Below are 16,167 nucleotides of genomic sequence, written 5' to 3' on the forward strand. Positions count from 1 at the left end.
GACAGTTCTCAAGGCCAGGGGGAAAAAACGTCTCTCCCAAAATATTGGTTTTAGTCCTGTTGTTCATTAAGATAAATCAAATTTACTCCTTCCCTTTTTGACTTGATTACCAGGGAGCTCAGAGCTACACATTATGCTCAATTGAATTGGCCTCCCTTAGCCCAGGTTTGTGAGACAGTCTCTGCCCTTCCTTCCGTGCTTTATTAATGGGTCTTACTTTTTTCTCTTGTTTTAATGAATTCACAATTCTATGATATCTATACATTTTATTAAGTTTATTAGGGTAACATTGGTTAATACAATTATATAATTAATGGGTCTTACTTTTTTCTCTTGTTTTAATGAATTCACAATTCTATGATATCTATACATTTTATTAAGTTTATTAGGGTAACATTGGTTAATACAATTATATAATTTTCAGGTGTACATTATAATTTAACATCTAAATATTCTATTGTGTGTTTACTACCCAAAGTCCAGTTTCCTTCAGCTACCATATATTTGACCCCTTTTATCCCGTCTACCTCCCCACCCCTCCCCCACCCCCCACCCTCTGGTATCCACTAGTCTGTAGTCCATGCCCATGAGTCTCTGTTCGTTTGTCCTTTTCATTTGTTGCTTTTAGGTTTATGCCCCACATATAAGTGATATCATGTGCTTTTCAACTTTTTCTCTCTGGCTTATTTCACTTAGCATGATTATCTCAAGGTCTATCCGTGTTGTCATAAATGGCAGTATTTCATCTCTCCTTATGGCTGAGTAATAATCCATCAGATCATTTTCTGAAGTGGCAAAGACATAGATCATAAGTAAATAAAATGACATTTTAAGCTAAAATATGATAGGAATGCACCAGCTGTTAGGAAGTCAGCCATAGCCACTGGGTATCCATTCTGTGAAGTCCCATACTACACCCAAGATATAGAATCGAGATGCCTCCCCCGAAAGCATAGGATTGGCAACAGGGCACTTGAGTTAATCTGTAAATGTTTACTACTCTAGCTACTGGCTTAAAGTATTAATGCATCTTGATTGTACTGTAGGCCTTCCACTTATGTCAGAGATTGCTTCCTCTCTTCTGTCCCTGACCACAGCAAACGTGGTTTCTAATTTATCTGTGTTCTTAACACCTCTAGTTAAATAATCCCTCTGGTCATTATTGTGACCTGAGCTTGGATGATGCTTTTGTTGAAATGATCACTATCTCTTGCGCCAACTTGCAGCCTTGGTGAGGCTATAGCTGAAGAGTGTGAGTTCCTTTGTGTGGCACTGGCTTTGCAAATCTAGAAATACCAGGCTCTAGTTCAGGCATGCATGTCTTGAACCAGTCTGAGTCTGCAGTGGGCTTTTGGCACTTCGGTGTGAGAGGAGAGCGTTTAGGGAACTGACCAGGGCTTCTGGGAAGCTTAGCCACACCCTCATATCAGATCTTCCTACTGTGGTTTGCGGTCCCATCATGGAATTTTGGAGCGTCTAGATACCTTCAATACAGGAGCCACTAGCCACATGTTGCTTTTTAAAATTAAGTCCATTAAAATCAAATTGAAAATTCACTTCCTCAAGCCCTGTTTGATTTAATTTCTGGCCCTGCTCACCCCTACGCATTATACATCGATTCTTTCTGAAACTCCTCCTCCCTGAGACGTTGTGAGATGTGTCACCCTAGGGCACTTTTTTATTTTGCAGCTAAATGTTAAAAGTAGCAAATAATCGTGATTCAAAGGCAGCCATCGTTGTCCTGGATTTGCCAGGTGCACTGAGTCTCACAGAGTCAAGTCAGTGGCTGTGTTTTGCAAGTGGGGTGAACAGTTGAAAAATTACAGCCCTTACCACCTCAGTCAGGTAGGGGACCCCTTCCTGTTGACAGAAAGCCATCTTCTGCTGGGTCTTCTGAGGCACCTAGCTTCACTGAAGGTCTAGGGGCTCTCCATTGCCCAAGGTAAGAAAGAAAGATTGATCTGTAGTTGGTAGGGGAAAAAAAAAAGCTATGGTGGTTACTTCAGTGAGTATTTGCAAAATGTTTAAGAAACGCTTGACATGTTTTATACAGCAGATTTATATTAAGAGGCAAAAAGAAGGATTCTGTCAGAGAAATCAAATGAATAATATCACAGGCAGCGAGGAGGGTTCCTTTTAAAAAGAAGAATTAAGTGTAATGTTCTGTACCCATTTAAACAAGAAGAAAGAGAAAGGAAGAAAAAAAAAGCCGTTAGACTTGAGCTCTAAACCCAGAGTGGTAAAGCTCAGGGTTCTCTGAACATCATCTCAGCGGATGAGTCACCCTCCAGTTCGTCCCATATTTATTGCAGCACAGCAAAGTTTGTGACGATAGTTATGAATCCGTGGCAGTTTGCTCTGTGATCAAGTGGGCTGTGCTTATTACTCCCGAGGTTCTCTCAGCCATTCCGTGTTCCTCCAAAATCTGCAGAGAAGGAAGTTTCCTTCATGACAAAAAAAAAGGGGGGGGGGGAGCGGGGGTGGGTGAGGGACAAAACCCAACCACTTGAAAAAATAAATGGCAGAGGAAGTTCCCTAAAGGAAAAGCGACTTTGCAGAGTGGATACTGGAGGAAAACAAGTTTTAGTGCAGATTAAGGTCGCATGTGAGGAGCTTCATTGTTTTATCGACAGGTCCCCCAGACGAGGCGCTTCTCAGAGGAAGTAGTGCTTTGGTCATCGTGATGCCCTTGCTATTTGCTTGTCTCCTTCTTTAGAGCTGCTGCGTTCCACTAGACATGAGGCAACTGTTACTTTTTATTTTAGAACTTTTGTGCATGCAAGGATGTGAATGCACCTAACGGCTACTTTAAAAAAAAATGGTTAAGATGATACATTTTATATGTGTAGTTTACCACTATTAAAAACAAAACAATACAAACAATCTCTGCATTAGAGGAGACTTGAGGAATTTCGTTCTTCAGCCACGTTGGCCATGTAGGAATTCCCTCAGGCCTGTCACCCGGTGTCCCCACTGGTGACCCCACTGGTGACGAGGAGGTCTCCTGCAGTGTGGCAGCCTGCTCTGTCGGTGGATGGCCCAGTCGTCCATACTGTGCGGGAAGCCTCCTCGACACTGAGCACTGCCATCCACAGGTCCCTGCCTCGAGCTCCTGGCACACCGCACATGGCGCGTGTGCAGCTCTATGCGACAGCCCCGCCTGCTGTCCTTTAAATTAAACAGTCCCAGTTCCTTCCACCACCCTCCGCCCTTCACCTTCTTAGTCACCGTTCTCCAGAGTGCCCCTCTGTCTCTACCAGAGGGTGGCACCCAGATCTGAACATGGTGACAGGATCCATACACCATGTAAGTGTCTCCTGCAGAGGAGACCAGCCAGCGGGGGGGGGGGGGGGGGGGGGGGTTCGTTCGGAATATTGCATTCATTTCCCCTGCACTTGGCAGTCTTTCCCTCGGGGAGGGCCACTTGCATGCGGATGTCTAAAGGATGCCTTACACCCGGCACGGCCCAATCTCAGCTCATCATCTTCATGTTCCACCCACGGCTCCTCCTACGTCTTGGTGAGTGAGGCTGCAGTTAGTGCTACCCAGTTTGCAGCTATTGGAAACAGTCGTCCTTGACTCTTTGCACCTTCCTCACCTCGTGAAGGCTTCCAAACACCTCTTGAATGGGATCCCTCCCCCAGCCCCACTGCACTGGCCCTGTTTAGCCACCGTCATCTCTAGCAGGGGCCGCTGCAGTAACGTCCTAGGTGTCCCGCTGTCTTAGATCTCCCTTCCTTCCAAACCGTTCTTAACAAGGATAACAGGCTTTTCTTTCTGAATCACATGCCCAAGCATGTCATTTCCCTGCTTTAATGCCTTGTCTTTGTCAGAGTTTAATGCCTCTGCCTATATTGCTGCTTTGGCTTTTTCGTTATTGGTGTTTTGCCTAGAATACCTTCTCCTTCCCTCTTGACTACCTGTTCAAACTCCTACTAATTCATCACTCAAGCTCAAGTGCCACCTTCTCTGCGAAGCCTCTCCTGGCCTCCCACTGTACCCTAGACATCTGAGCACTTCTGTTATATCATGATAATATTATTATTTGATAACTTTTCTATCTGCTCTTAAACTAGACAGTGAGCTCTTTGATGACAGGGATAATGCCCTGTCCACCCCTCCTTCCCCTAGACCTGGCATGATGCCTGGCACTTAGTAGCTATTCAGTGTCTACCTGGATGGATGGACACAGATGAACAGATGGTTACGTGACGCAAAAGGGGACTTCAGATAACGCGCAAACGAGCCCCCAAGTTTTCACAATGAGACGCCCTCTCTGCTACTTACATATCACGTTCCCATAGCACGTGAGCAGCATCACACAGTATCTGTCTGCGCACCAAGAAATCAAAAAGTGTTACTTTGCCGAGTCTGGGTTAACTGTCATTTGTGAGCAAGGCCAACGTGGTAGGTGCTGCTACGGGGCCTATGTCGATGAGAAATTCTCATCAGAGAATTTAAGCATGAAGTGACTGAAATTTAATCAGTGCTTTTACACCATCGAGGTGTCTTAATATCTGAGGGAGCAGCTGGGCAGGTGGCGGGGGAGAAGGGGAGCAGATGCATAACTCATGACTCCATTAGTGAAGAAACATAAAGCTCAGAGCACAACGGACATGAATCATATACCCTCAGCCCACATCAGCGGCTTCTTGAGTTAAGTTTTGATCTTGGGCCATTGACATTTCTCACCGAGCTAAAAGTGTCATGTGAGGAATGTTTCCATGCCTTAGAAACCCATACTGAAGACAGTATTGTTGTTTGTTTGTTTCTCAGTGACTCTTATGTGAGGATCCCATGAAACATTTCTCTAGGAAGTTTATTCCAAAGAAATGCTGCATTAAAAGAGAGCTGACACCCTTTCTTCTAGCCCCTCACTACAAGAGTTCTGGCCACGGCCCAGAACATCAGCCTTACTCGAGAGCTTGCTGGAAATGCAGACTCTCAGGCCCACCCTGGGCCTGCTGAGTTAGAGCCTAGATTTTAACAAGATCCTCAGGGGATCTGTGTGAACATGACATTTTCAAGGAGCTCTGATCTCACAGATACTGAGAACTGTTTAACCCACTGTCTCTTTTCACCTGCATTTCCAGATTACCAAGGAAATTCCATGCTCTGTTAGAGTAACTCAGCGAATCCCAGGTATCACGTGAAGGCATTTTTCTCTTCGTTCACTCAGCATCTTAACTGTGTGCCTGGCCAGGCATTAGGAGAGGACTAGAAAGAGGATGAGGGTCTCTCCTGACCTCAACAAGCTCAGAGACTCACGAGAGAAACAGGACAGGAAATGGCTACTGTTCTGTCACACCGCCATAGCGAATGCCTCCTCACTAGCCACCCGGTTAAAACTGAAACCCTCGGTGGGAGCACAGCTTAGCTCTTTTCACAGGCATGGTGGGGGAGAGAGGTCTTTGTAGCTTTCTAGGGTTTAGGAAAGCATGGTAATGGAAGCGTCACGTGGGATTCTTTTTTTCGCGGTCGGTCCTGCCATTTTTAGTTTCTTTAACAGTGCCTCTCTTCAGAGCAATTCATTCCGTCTTGGATTTCGTTTCTGCAACTTGTCACAATTACAGTTCTGAAGCATCCGTCTCCTGGGGTGAAGCCCCGTTTGTCAGTCAGTCTCTGTCCCTTCGTCCCCAGGGAGCCGGGTGCGGCCAGTCCCTCCCTGGCTGCTCTGGCTCTCTCCCAGGTGGCATGGCAGCCCCCTTTCCTCTGACAAGTGCCAGGGACAAGTCCCTTGCTTCAGCTTCCTCCTCCCCAGCCGCCAGCTTCATCCAGCCACAGTCTTCTTCCTTCCCTCACCCTACTCCTTTCGCGGGTGCCCCTCGGCACGCTGGCTCCACCCACAGCGGCCCGCCCTGCTCCCGCCCCACCCACGAGGCTCTCCCCCAGTAGCACCTCGCACCCTGCCCAAGGCTGGAGGAAGCCCACCTGGCTCCCCCCGCGCCGCCTCCAGCTGCCACCTTCTCGCCGCTCCTCATCATCCGATGTTCTCCTCGCCATCCGCTGTCCATTCTCCCCGCTGAGCAGAACATCAGTGCCGCCTACGGGGAACGTCTGTGCATGGCGGATCGGCCAGGAAATGTCATCGCGTGTTTAATAAATCGCTGTCTAAAAGTAACCTTCTCCATCCCTGTAGGATTGGGCACACGAGGAGGCTGAAATATGCCCCTTTTAGTTCTGCGGGCTCTTTTAGATAAGATTGTTACGCTTCATCCTGAAAAGTACTTCAAAACCTTCTATGATGTAATCCACACATTCAAAATTTAGAAATTAAATATGACCGTAAAATATGTTAGAATTCTACTGATTGTTAATCTGTTCCCTTCTGCCTTGGCACCTTGCTTTGTGTTTACGTGGCCTTCACACTTCCCATCGCTGTCACTCTCCAGAGCCTTCCAAACATTTGAAGTGTGTACGCTGCTTGCAACTTCTTCATATTCGAGGTTCAGATCCCCCCCATAGAACTGGATATCGCGTTTCCCAAACCCTTTCGGCTCGATTTTGTCTATCAAATACCAAGCAGGTGCCTTTTCTGCCAGTAGGGGCGCTCTTGTAAACATTAAAATTCGATTAAGTTACCCTACTTGGGAATTTTTTTTTTTTTTCAGCTTTAAGTAAATTAAAGTCTCATTCATTTTTGGTCTGAAAACTTGCACTTATATACAGCTTCAATTCCAAATATCCTGTCTCTGAAATTCCTTCCCTCAACCAGCATAAGGTCAGACTCTTAGCTTGTCTATAGCTATATTCCTACACCAGTCTGTTGCTGGATTTTTATATTCAAGTAAATTGGGATTGTGAATTACTCTGTGTGACTATGATACAGACTTTGTATTTAAAGTAAGCTCATTTGAACTTGCTAGGAAACAGAAGCCCTAATTTAATGAAAAATCCATGAATCGGGGTTGAAGTAAAGATTTCATAAGAGGTGGCAGCACCTTTTTTTCTCTGTTTCATTGAATGTCTTCATCCGCTCACCTCTTCCATCGCTTAATCTCGCGTGAGGTTAGAATGTGGCAGAGTCTGTAGAACATGAGGAAAATCCCATATTTCGTAGGCTTTTTAAGGCATCTTATAGTAGGCCCGTGGCGTGGGGGTGGGGCGGAGCACGTCTAGTGTGGGCGCGTGTGATGCAGAGAAGTCGAGCGTCCTATACAAGGATGCTGAGATGGTTAATCCCTGTGGCTCCGTGAGGTTAGAGATGGGGCAAGGGTCTACTCCAAGTGTTAGGAGTAGACTTGGCATGGCCTGGAGAGGAAGGAGATGCTCGGGGGCTCATGTCCATCAGAATTCTGTCTGTAAAGTAAGGGGAAAGCTGTGTAACCTTGGGCAAATCACTCAGCCTCTCAACCACAGTTTCTTCATTGTTAAAATGGGAGTCTGACCAGATGACCACAGAAGTCTATTTAGTTCTAATGCTCTGTAATTCTCTAAGACAGCATCATCCAATAGGACTTCCTGTGATGATGGAAATGTTTTATAACTGTGCCGCCCAATACAGGAGCCACTGGCTGCATTTGGCTATTTTTGAAATGTGTCTGATATGATTGACGACTACCATATTGGGCAGTACAGCTCTAAGATATAGAAGGACCTATATTAGAGAAAAATAAAACATACAGTTTCACTGTGGGCTATTAATGGATGTGACAGGCAAATAATGTAAACTAGGATTAATATAAATTGCCCTGAATATGCAACATGAGTCCCATTTCCTTCGGGTAGCCAAGAGTTCTATGAAGCAGAGCTATCAGCAGGGTTGAGAAGGAAGGGAAAAAGCTTTCACGAGGGGTGGAGACACGTGCATCTGAGCTTCAGCAACCAAGTCACCGGAGGAGCTGGCACATTTCCCCAGCACCCTCCTCATGCAGCTTGGAAGGGAGCTGAGTTTTCAGCAGCTCCTGGAATCGCCCTGTCCTCCTCCCCCTTTTTCCCGAAACTGGAAGTGGTAACATTTAAGCCAGATGGACTCTGGTTGTGCCAGAGCCCTGAGGTTGACCTTCAAAGCTTTTCTAAGGGTCCAAGGATTCGTCACAACCATGGGATGCCAGGCCTCAACGCTCAGTAATGTTAACTCTGATAAAAATATTAATTTAGTTATTGAAATATCTCCTCCCTCCCCATGATGAAGGAGTATATCCGAGAACAATCCAACGCAAGGCTGCCTGACCCGGAAGTCATCCAGTTCTGTGTCTCCATCTTCAAATGCTCCAGGATCCTGCTCCCCAGATGGCGTAGATCAGCAGTTCTTAGAGGACTTCCACAGGGTGACCAAAGGGGGCTCCACCGAGGACTCCAGCCAGTACTACTGTGACAAGGTGAGCGGGCTCAGGTCCTGCGGCACTGAAGTGGCCAGATGACCCACCCAGGCTTCCCCATGCATCGGCACCTCATGGGCAATTAGGTGGTCGTGACTGAAAGAAACCCCTGGAGAGGGAGGTAACGTAATTGGTCACTTTCCAACATTTTCCAGAATGATAATGGCGATGGCTACTTAGTCTTGATCCGTATCACACCAGATGAAGATGGAAAATTTGGATTTAATCTAAAGGTATGTTGTATATATTTATGTATAAGGACGTTTTACGCTCTGAAGCAATCCGTAGATGGCTTTTTGATTTCCATTGGAAACATGCCGCATACCTGAGGCTGCATGAAGAAATTGGCTCAGCCCTCAGAATTGGAGGCTTTTTATGTGGCTGTAGCAGCTGCTTCATACCGAAGCCCTGTTCTGTGCTTGGCACTTGCTGTGTACTTATTTATATCACCTTATTGAGTTCTAAGCGTCGAAGCTGATTTTTTTTTTTTTAACACCTACAGCACCCGGTTCTCCTAGGTGGTCTCCCATCCAAGTACTAACCAGGCCTGACCCTGCTTAGCTTCCGAGATCAGATGGGATCAGGCATGTTCAGGGTGGGATGGTCATAGACTTGAAGTCGATATTTTTAAAACCCATTTTACAGGTGCATACTAAGGCCCAGAGAGATGAGGGCACACAGTCGGCAAGCAGATCTACCTGCCTAAAGAGGGGTTATTAAGAGCGCCCCTCAGCATTGCTAAGTCTGAAAGAGAGAACAGTGGGTTAAGTTGCAGGAATATTTGTAGGCCATCACCCTCCTCTGCCTTCCTGTAGTCTAGCTGTAACCTATGGCCTGTTTTTGTAAATAAAGTTTTCGTGGAACATAGCCACACCACTTCATTTACAAATGGTTTATGGCTCCTTGGGCACTACGGTGGCAGAGTTGAGCAGTTGCCACAGAGCCCTCTGTCCCACAAAGCCGAACGTCTATATTCTCAGGTACTTTACAGAAAAAGTTTACCAGCTTCGACTCTAGAGCAAAGTGAGAGCAGGTGGTCTTTGCTGCCCACCCCGCAGCTGCCATCATATAGTCCTTCCCTGTACCCCCAACGGTCCTGCTAATGACCTGATCTCTGAGGTCAAAAACCCTCATGACATGTGACCTTTTCTGTGGCTTCTGTCGCCTCCACCGAAAACTCGCTGTCCAGCAGCACTTAGAGGCTATGCTTTTGGGGTCCTTCTCGTGGCCACGTTTGCATTTTTTTAAAGGAGCTAGCTTCTTCCGAGTGGGCCTTCAGTTCACGGAATGTGGGAACAGCAGTGGGAGGAGTGGGAGGCTTCCGAGCAGTCTTCTCGTTAGTCCACTAGACCCAGAGGGCTCAGGAACCTTGTAATTCTGAAAGGGTGCCATCTCTGGGATTAGAGCAGGATAAAGTGAACTTGGAGTCCTCCCCTGTGCCAGAGAGATCTGCATGTCTTTGTTGCCATGAACTAAAGTGTTATTATGTTTTTAATTTCACATGTTTACAGGGAGGAGTGGATCAAAAGATGCCTCTTGTGGTATCTAGGATAAACCCAGAGTCACCTGTAAGTAAACATGTTCCGTTACTTCCCATGTTTGTTTTTCCTAAGTCTATCAGATTTCTGTTTCAGTGCCTTGTTTTTCTTTTGCCAGCAGCAGAGAGGGTGTGTACATGCATGCATGTAGATGGAAAGAATGAAGTTCGTGTTTTGCAGAACCTTGCCGCTCAGTGTGGTCCCCAAAGCTGCAGCACCAGCATCACCTGGTAGCTCATTGCAAATGCAGACTCTCTCAGGTCCTGCCCCAGACCTCCTGAGCCAGAATTTGCATTTTTAACAAGATCTACAGGCAATGAGTGTGCACATTAAAATTTAGAAGTACTGCTCAAGAAGGAAACTGAGGCATAGAATTTGCTTTCTGCTCACCCCGAGTGTGCATGTGGACCCTATGCTCCTTCCTGCCACCACTTGTCCTCAGCCCTCTGTCTAGGTCTCCTCAGCAAATCATTTGCTTTTTTTTTAGAGCAGTAAGAACCAAAAAAGTCACTGTGCCTTCTAAGAAGGTACCAGTTTGGGGGTTTTACTCTTCAGTAGCCCTTTTTCTTAACTGCTCATGGCCCGTTTCAAGCAAGGTTTTCATTCCTACACTGTTCAGTGGATCACTTTCCTCCATCATGGTTTCTGCCTTTGGTGTTATGCTTACGAAGGCTTTCTCCACTGCAAGACAGATAATTACTCACTTTGCGCTGACAAATCATTTTCTAACAGCCCATCTAGGAAACAGAAGATCAGAAGCATCATAGTCATTAAGTTTCATTAATAACCGAAGGTCGGCTGCCATAGAGAAATGGCTTCCCTGATTTTCTTAGCCTTATTCTAAAATGTTTTATAACTTATGTTCTGAGCAGCACTTGGTTAAAATCCCACAACCAAGCTGCCATGTTGTCATAGCAATGGATGTAAAAATAATGACGATAATACCTGAGGGAGAGGAGGAGAACTTGATCACGGTCTCAAGTGTCTGGGCTCAGAGCACGTCAGGGGTCTTCCCTGGAGGACTGCGTTATGCGAACCCGGGAAAACGCGCTTTTCCTCTCCTTTCAGGCGGACACCTGCATTCCTAAGCTGAACGAAGGGGATCAAATCGTGTTAATCAATGGCCGGGACATCTCGGAACACACCCATGACCAAGTGGTGATGTTCATCAAAGCCAGCCGGGAGTCCCACACGCGGGAGCTGGCGCTGGTGATCAGGAGGAAAGGTAACTGCCGCCTGCAGGGGAGGTGCCACGGGGACGCCGCCTTAACAAAGGGGGACCTTCTCTGGCCCTTCCGTGGCTCTGCAAATGTCGCGCTTGCAGCCAACATTCGAAAATCAAGAACTTTCATAAACAACCTGACATGTGACTTCTCACTTAAAAAATGTGAAGATCTTCCCATGTGGGGCCTGGCCCCTCACGCTCAATCCTCTGGGGGCAGGTAGCACCCAGCACCCCCTTTATAGGGGCACGAGTCCCGGTTCCTGGCAGGCCGTCGGGGCCCTCACCGCGCAGCTCTGTCAGTTGCCTGGCCCTGCAGGCATTTGCATTTTCAACCCTTTATGGAAGGATTGGGTTATATTTTATTCATGTGCATGTATAGGTTTGTTGGAGAGGCAGTAAGCAGAGGGGAAGGGGCTTGGCTACCTCAGATTGGTTCTCCCTCCACCTCCTATGGGTTGAGGGACCTTGAGCAAGTTTCTTCCAGTTCCAGTCTGTATTTGTTTCCTCTAATGTAAAATGAGGGTAACAGCAGTCCCTACCTCATGGGGTTCTCGTGAACATGAAACGGTACTCGTACTGGAAAGCACCTGCAATGCCGCCTGGTAGTGGTAGGTTTGCGGAGGATGGCTTCTTCTGAATACAATTACTGTTCTTGCTGTTATGAAACAATAAGCTGAATCCTTGGATGCGCCTGCCCTGCTTTAAAATACTGAAGGTGAATGCAGTGCATGACCCAAAGCCCTGGCCCTGATCTCTGTTCTGACCTCACAGGTGTGACCCATACCCCTGGCTTGTCTCTGTGCCCACTAAAACTCTGAGTCCAGGGCCATCCAGTGCCAGCTCTCATCCTGCCTCCTCCGTGAGGCCTTACTGGATCTTCTAGATCAGCGGCCCCCAACCTTTATGGCACCAGGGACCAGTGCTCCCATGAGAATCTACTGCCTGATGATCTGAGGTGGAGCTGAGGCAGTGATGCTAGTGCTGACAGGCTGGGCCTTTGGACGACTTTGCCCTGAGAGTCAGTTTCCTCATCTGTATAATGGGGATGATGACAGAATTGTAAAGACTCAGCCCACCTCCGGGGAAACACACAGGCTGTTGCTTTCCTCCCCTTTCTCGTTATCTTGAAGACAGTAGGAAACCAATGAAGGCTTGTGAATGAGGGAGTGGTGTCCCCCTTCTGGGTGGAGAAGGAAACATCAGAGATTATCCCAAAGTTTCCAGTTTGGGAAATTGGAGAAGGAAGTGACAGTAGATGGAAAGGGGCCCGTGAGGCTGGGGAAGGTGCACGGGGGAGCTGGGTAGGGGGGTGGCGGGTGGAGTGGGAGTTCGAGGTTCATTTTATTCCTACAGAGTCTGACGTGAAGGGAGCATTTGTACTAAAGAGGTAGGGCCGAAGCTCAGAGATGTCAAGACTAGAGATGTTTTCTTAGGAACCTCCCACCCGAAAGTAGCCGTAAGTTAGAGACTGACTGAGTTCCGTGGGACGGTGTTGTCATGGTGAGCACATAGGACCTCGCACCAGTGCCCGGGAAAGTGTCCGTTTTAAAGGAGCAGATGAACCAGGTCAGAGAGAACAAAGGGAGAAGATATGCGTTCTTTAAAAACATTCTTTCCCTTTCTCTTACGTTTGGCAAACACCACCATAAACTAACCAGAATGGTATGTCATTTTGTATAATTAACGTATATTGAATCACTCAACAAGAAGTAGTGTCTTTGGTGAAAATTATTACTGTGCGCTTCATCATTTAAGAAGGTGTTGTACCCATCTGCATTCGGGTGTCAGAAGTATAATTTGGGTGGATAAAGGGATCGCCAGAGCTTTGCCACACATGCCAGACATACACTTTCTTGTCCGCTACAGCCGTCCACTCATTTGCTGATATCAAATCCGAAGATGAGCTGAACCAGCTTTTCCCAGAGGCCATTTTCCCCATGTGTCCAGAGGGTGGGGACACTTTGGAGGGATCCATGGAACAGCTGAAGAATGGCCTTGAAAGTGGGACGGTGCTGATCCAGTTTGAGGTAAGAGAGCCCGCGGGCCGACTCCCACGGCCTGGGCCCCTGTGCCTCAGTGGGCTGCCCAGGAGCTGCCAAATCAGCCAAGACACCGGGGGTCTGTGCTCACCCTGGGAACACAGGGGGGCCTCAGAGCACCAGGGCAGTGGGGCGGGGACGGGCCTCGAAAGCAGGGCCTGGGTACCACAGGCTGTCACTGAACTCTGCCTCACCCTCTCGTTCTAGTGCCATTCACTAGTCATGGAGATCATGTCAGAAATTGAGGAGGAAGGACACTGAGAGTATTAATTTGCCAGCACGAAAGCTGGAAACACTCAGCAGTAGACGGTGGTGGAGAGGAGGTGTGGGTGAGCACCCAAGGGTGATGAAGGAGCCCCGTCCCTGACCTCAGCAGGCACACTCTAATTGGGAGCCGTGAGTGTCATCCCATGAAGGCACAGTAGCTTGGCTTCCTAAGTCCTCCAGAACCCTACAGAACTCGAGTAGAAACCAAAATCAGATGCCATCTTCCTTCCCAAGGGGGACCGTTAATCATAGCATTGAGACTAACAACACACTCACACGCAGAGACTTCATACAAAACAAAGTAGGACCGAAGAAGTCTCGGTTTTTAAGTCAGTTTTACTGATCTGATCAGTAACAGAATGAAAATAGAATATATTTATTCAAATTTTTTCATAGGCAGGAAGAAAGAACAATAGTTCATGCAATAAAAGAGCACAAAGAAGGCACTAAAGTTTAAAATATGCCAAGTATAAAATAAAATAGATCGTGCTTAACTCCAACGTACACAGTCTGGATTCACAAATTAGGAAAGAGAATCTCAGTTGGGATCAAAAGCAGGAATCAGCAGCGCGTCATTTAACTGTATAAAGGAAAAAGGCACAGAAGTAAAACGAGACACTTTGTCAAATGGATGTGACCGCGCATTGATTCAGGAAAGCGCAAATGGTATGAATATTGAACAAAAAGAAATGAAAAGCAAAGAGTGTTGAGGGAGAGAGAGGTTTACTTTATAATGGTGTAAGGAATAGAATATAAAAGAACACATTTTCAGAGCAATACGTATAGAACAACAGTAGAAAATGAAAACCCGTAAGTGAACGGTGAAGATGATTGACCTCACCCCAGCCCCCGAAAGAGGGAATTTTAAACTTAACAGCCTTGACAGATAACATAGACAAAAAATAGGTTCATATCTTGTGGAAATGAAATCAGAATAAGGGAGTAGAAATAATATAATTACTGGGGTAGAATTCATAGACATATACTAAATATCTACAAAGAGCACCCTTTTTCCAGTGGCCTGTGGGAGGCTCTGTAGGCTTACGATTTTAAAAGGAAATTTCCAAAATCGAAATATATGTTTTAAACACTAATACTTAATATCTTAAAACTATCCAAAATAATTGGAACAAGGAGAACTTAAAAGCCAGGTACAGAGTATATCAGTTTTATTCTGGGTTTTTTTTTTTTTTTTCGTATGGGGCCTGTGAAAGGCAAAAGACACTGTGCAGTCACTCACTCATTCAGCGAGCGTGTATTGGGTATTATGTGCCAGACACGGCATAAGAAACATTAGGAAGCAGAAAGGGGATCTACGGCCCCAAGAAAATGACAGTCTAATTTTGGTATATTTAGAGGGGCTGTATTATGAGTCCCAGAAACAACTAAAGACTAAGATAGGGCAAGATTTCATTACACAGGACATATGTCCTGTGGAAACTGGAGGCGAGAGGGTTCCAGGAGGTCCTCCGGGGTGAGATGTACTACCAATGGAGAATGGATGGAATTAAGTGTGGAGGGGGGAGTCTATTCCAAGAAGGTCACGGGCTGAACGCAGGCTAAGCTCATTGGGTGCCAGGTAGCTTTGGGAAACAGGCCCGCCTGGGGTGAGAACCATGGCAAGGAGCCCTGGGAGATATCTCCAGGCCATGGAAGTCCTTCAACCCAGCGGGAGGAGTTTGTCTTTGATCAGACAGTCCACAAGGCGGCGCTGTGGGCTCTCGGTAAGGAAAAACCAAGCGTGGTCTTATCCCCCGCTCTCAGGTGCTTCCACTTGTTTGTTTTACATGTGGGAATCCCACAGAAGGTTTTCCTTGAATAATGTTCACCAGATTTGATTACAAAGTTTAAAAATGCTTTAGAGAGAAATATCCACCTAGTATCCCTTATGTTTTTGAGTCATGTTTCTCAAAAGGTGACACTCCGAGCACCTGTATGGATGTCACTTGAAGAGCTTGATCAGCTGGGCCCAGACCATGCTGGGGCCTAGATATTGATTCTCTTAACAGCATCACTAGGAGATTTTGATGTGTAAGCTGATCCAGAGGATGGAGGGTAAAGATCGTACCGGAACTGCTGCCTATCCTGTCTTACCTTTAGAGCCTATAGTTGCTCTACAGTGAAAGAAATGGAGAATATAGAAATTTTAGTTTAAATTTTAGTTATATACATAGTTCCTTCATTTAGTCTATAGCTTTCCTAGAAATTAAGTAGGAAAACCCTCTTTTTAAATAATATTTGCAACATTCCAGAATACAGAGCTGTGATGGAGCTGCTGGGGAACATGGAGCGCCCTACCTCAGTCTCCCCACACTGACCAAAGGAAACCTAGTCTGGGGAACATAATTTCACAGCCACTGTAATAGGCGGAGGAAGGTGTCTTACACAGCTGCTACAGAAGAATTCTAAAGGAAGCCAGGTCAAACCAGAAACTAATACAAAGGAAAACCTTTAATGAGCGCTTACTATATGTGAAGGGCATCCTCTCATAGAATTATCACAGAAGCCCTTGATAGATGCTGCCCTTGTCCCTGTTTTGTAGATGAAAGATCAGGGTCTTGGAGAGGTTACCTCATTGAATAGGTGAAGGATCAGAGTCTAGGGAGTTTACCTCACAGTAATTGGCACAGCCTGATTGGAACCCAGGCAGGCCAACTCAAGAGCTTGTTCTCTTAACAGCTATATAACCTTTGCAAACAACCAAGTGTGTTTTCATGTGAGAGTTATTAGACTAGTACATTAGAGAAAAGATCCGAGAAGCTGTCCAGCCACATGGA

At 46.4% G+C, this 16,167-nt stretch overlaps 1 protein-coding gene and 1 pseudogene across 8 annotated transcripts in view; one reads left to right on the plus strand and one right to left on the minus strand.

The window, feature by feature from the left end:
- PTPN3 (protein tyrosine phosphatase non-receptor type 3) overlaps positions 1-16,167 on the plus strand; it is a 106,185-nt gene that overhangs the window by 63,620 nt on the left and 26,398 nt on the right. For all 8 annotated transcript variants that reach the window (XM_016130020.2, XM_036238690.1, XM_016130016.2 and 5 more), the window contains 5 exons: positions 8,135-8,321; positions 8,477-8,554; positions 9,833-9,889; positions 10,928-11,084; positions 12,951-13,111. In XM_016130020.2, coding sequence (XP_015985506.2) covers positions 8,135-8,321; positions 8,477-8,554; positions 9,833-9,889; positions 10,928-11,084; positions 12,951-13,111 — 640 coding nt within the window. The remainder of the gene's footprint in view (positions 1-8,134; positions 8,322-8,476; positions 8,555-9,832; positions 9,890-10,927; positions 11,085-12,950; positions 13,112-16,167) is intronic.
- LOC118600968 lies at positions 8,815-8,933 on the minus strand (annotated as a pseudogene).

The sequence above is a fragment of the Rousettus aegyptiacus genome, unplaced genomic scaffold (assembly GCF_014176215.1).
Source record: "Rousettus aegyptiacus isolate mRouAeg1 unplaced genomic scaffold, mRouAeg1.p scaffold_m13_p_3, whole genome shotgun sequence".
Taxonomy (NCBI): domain Eukaryota; kingdom Metazoa; phylum Chordata; class Mammalia; order Chiroptera; family Pteropodidae; genus Rousettus; species Rousettus aegyptiacus.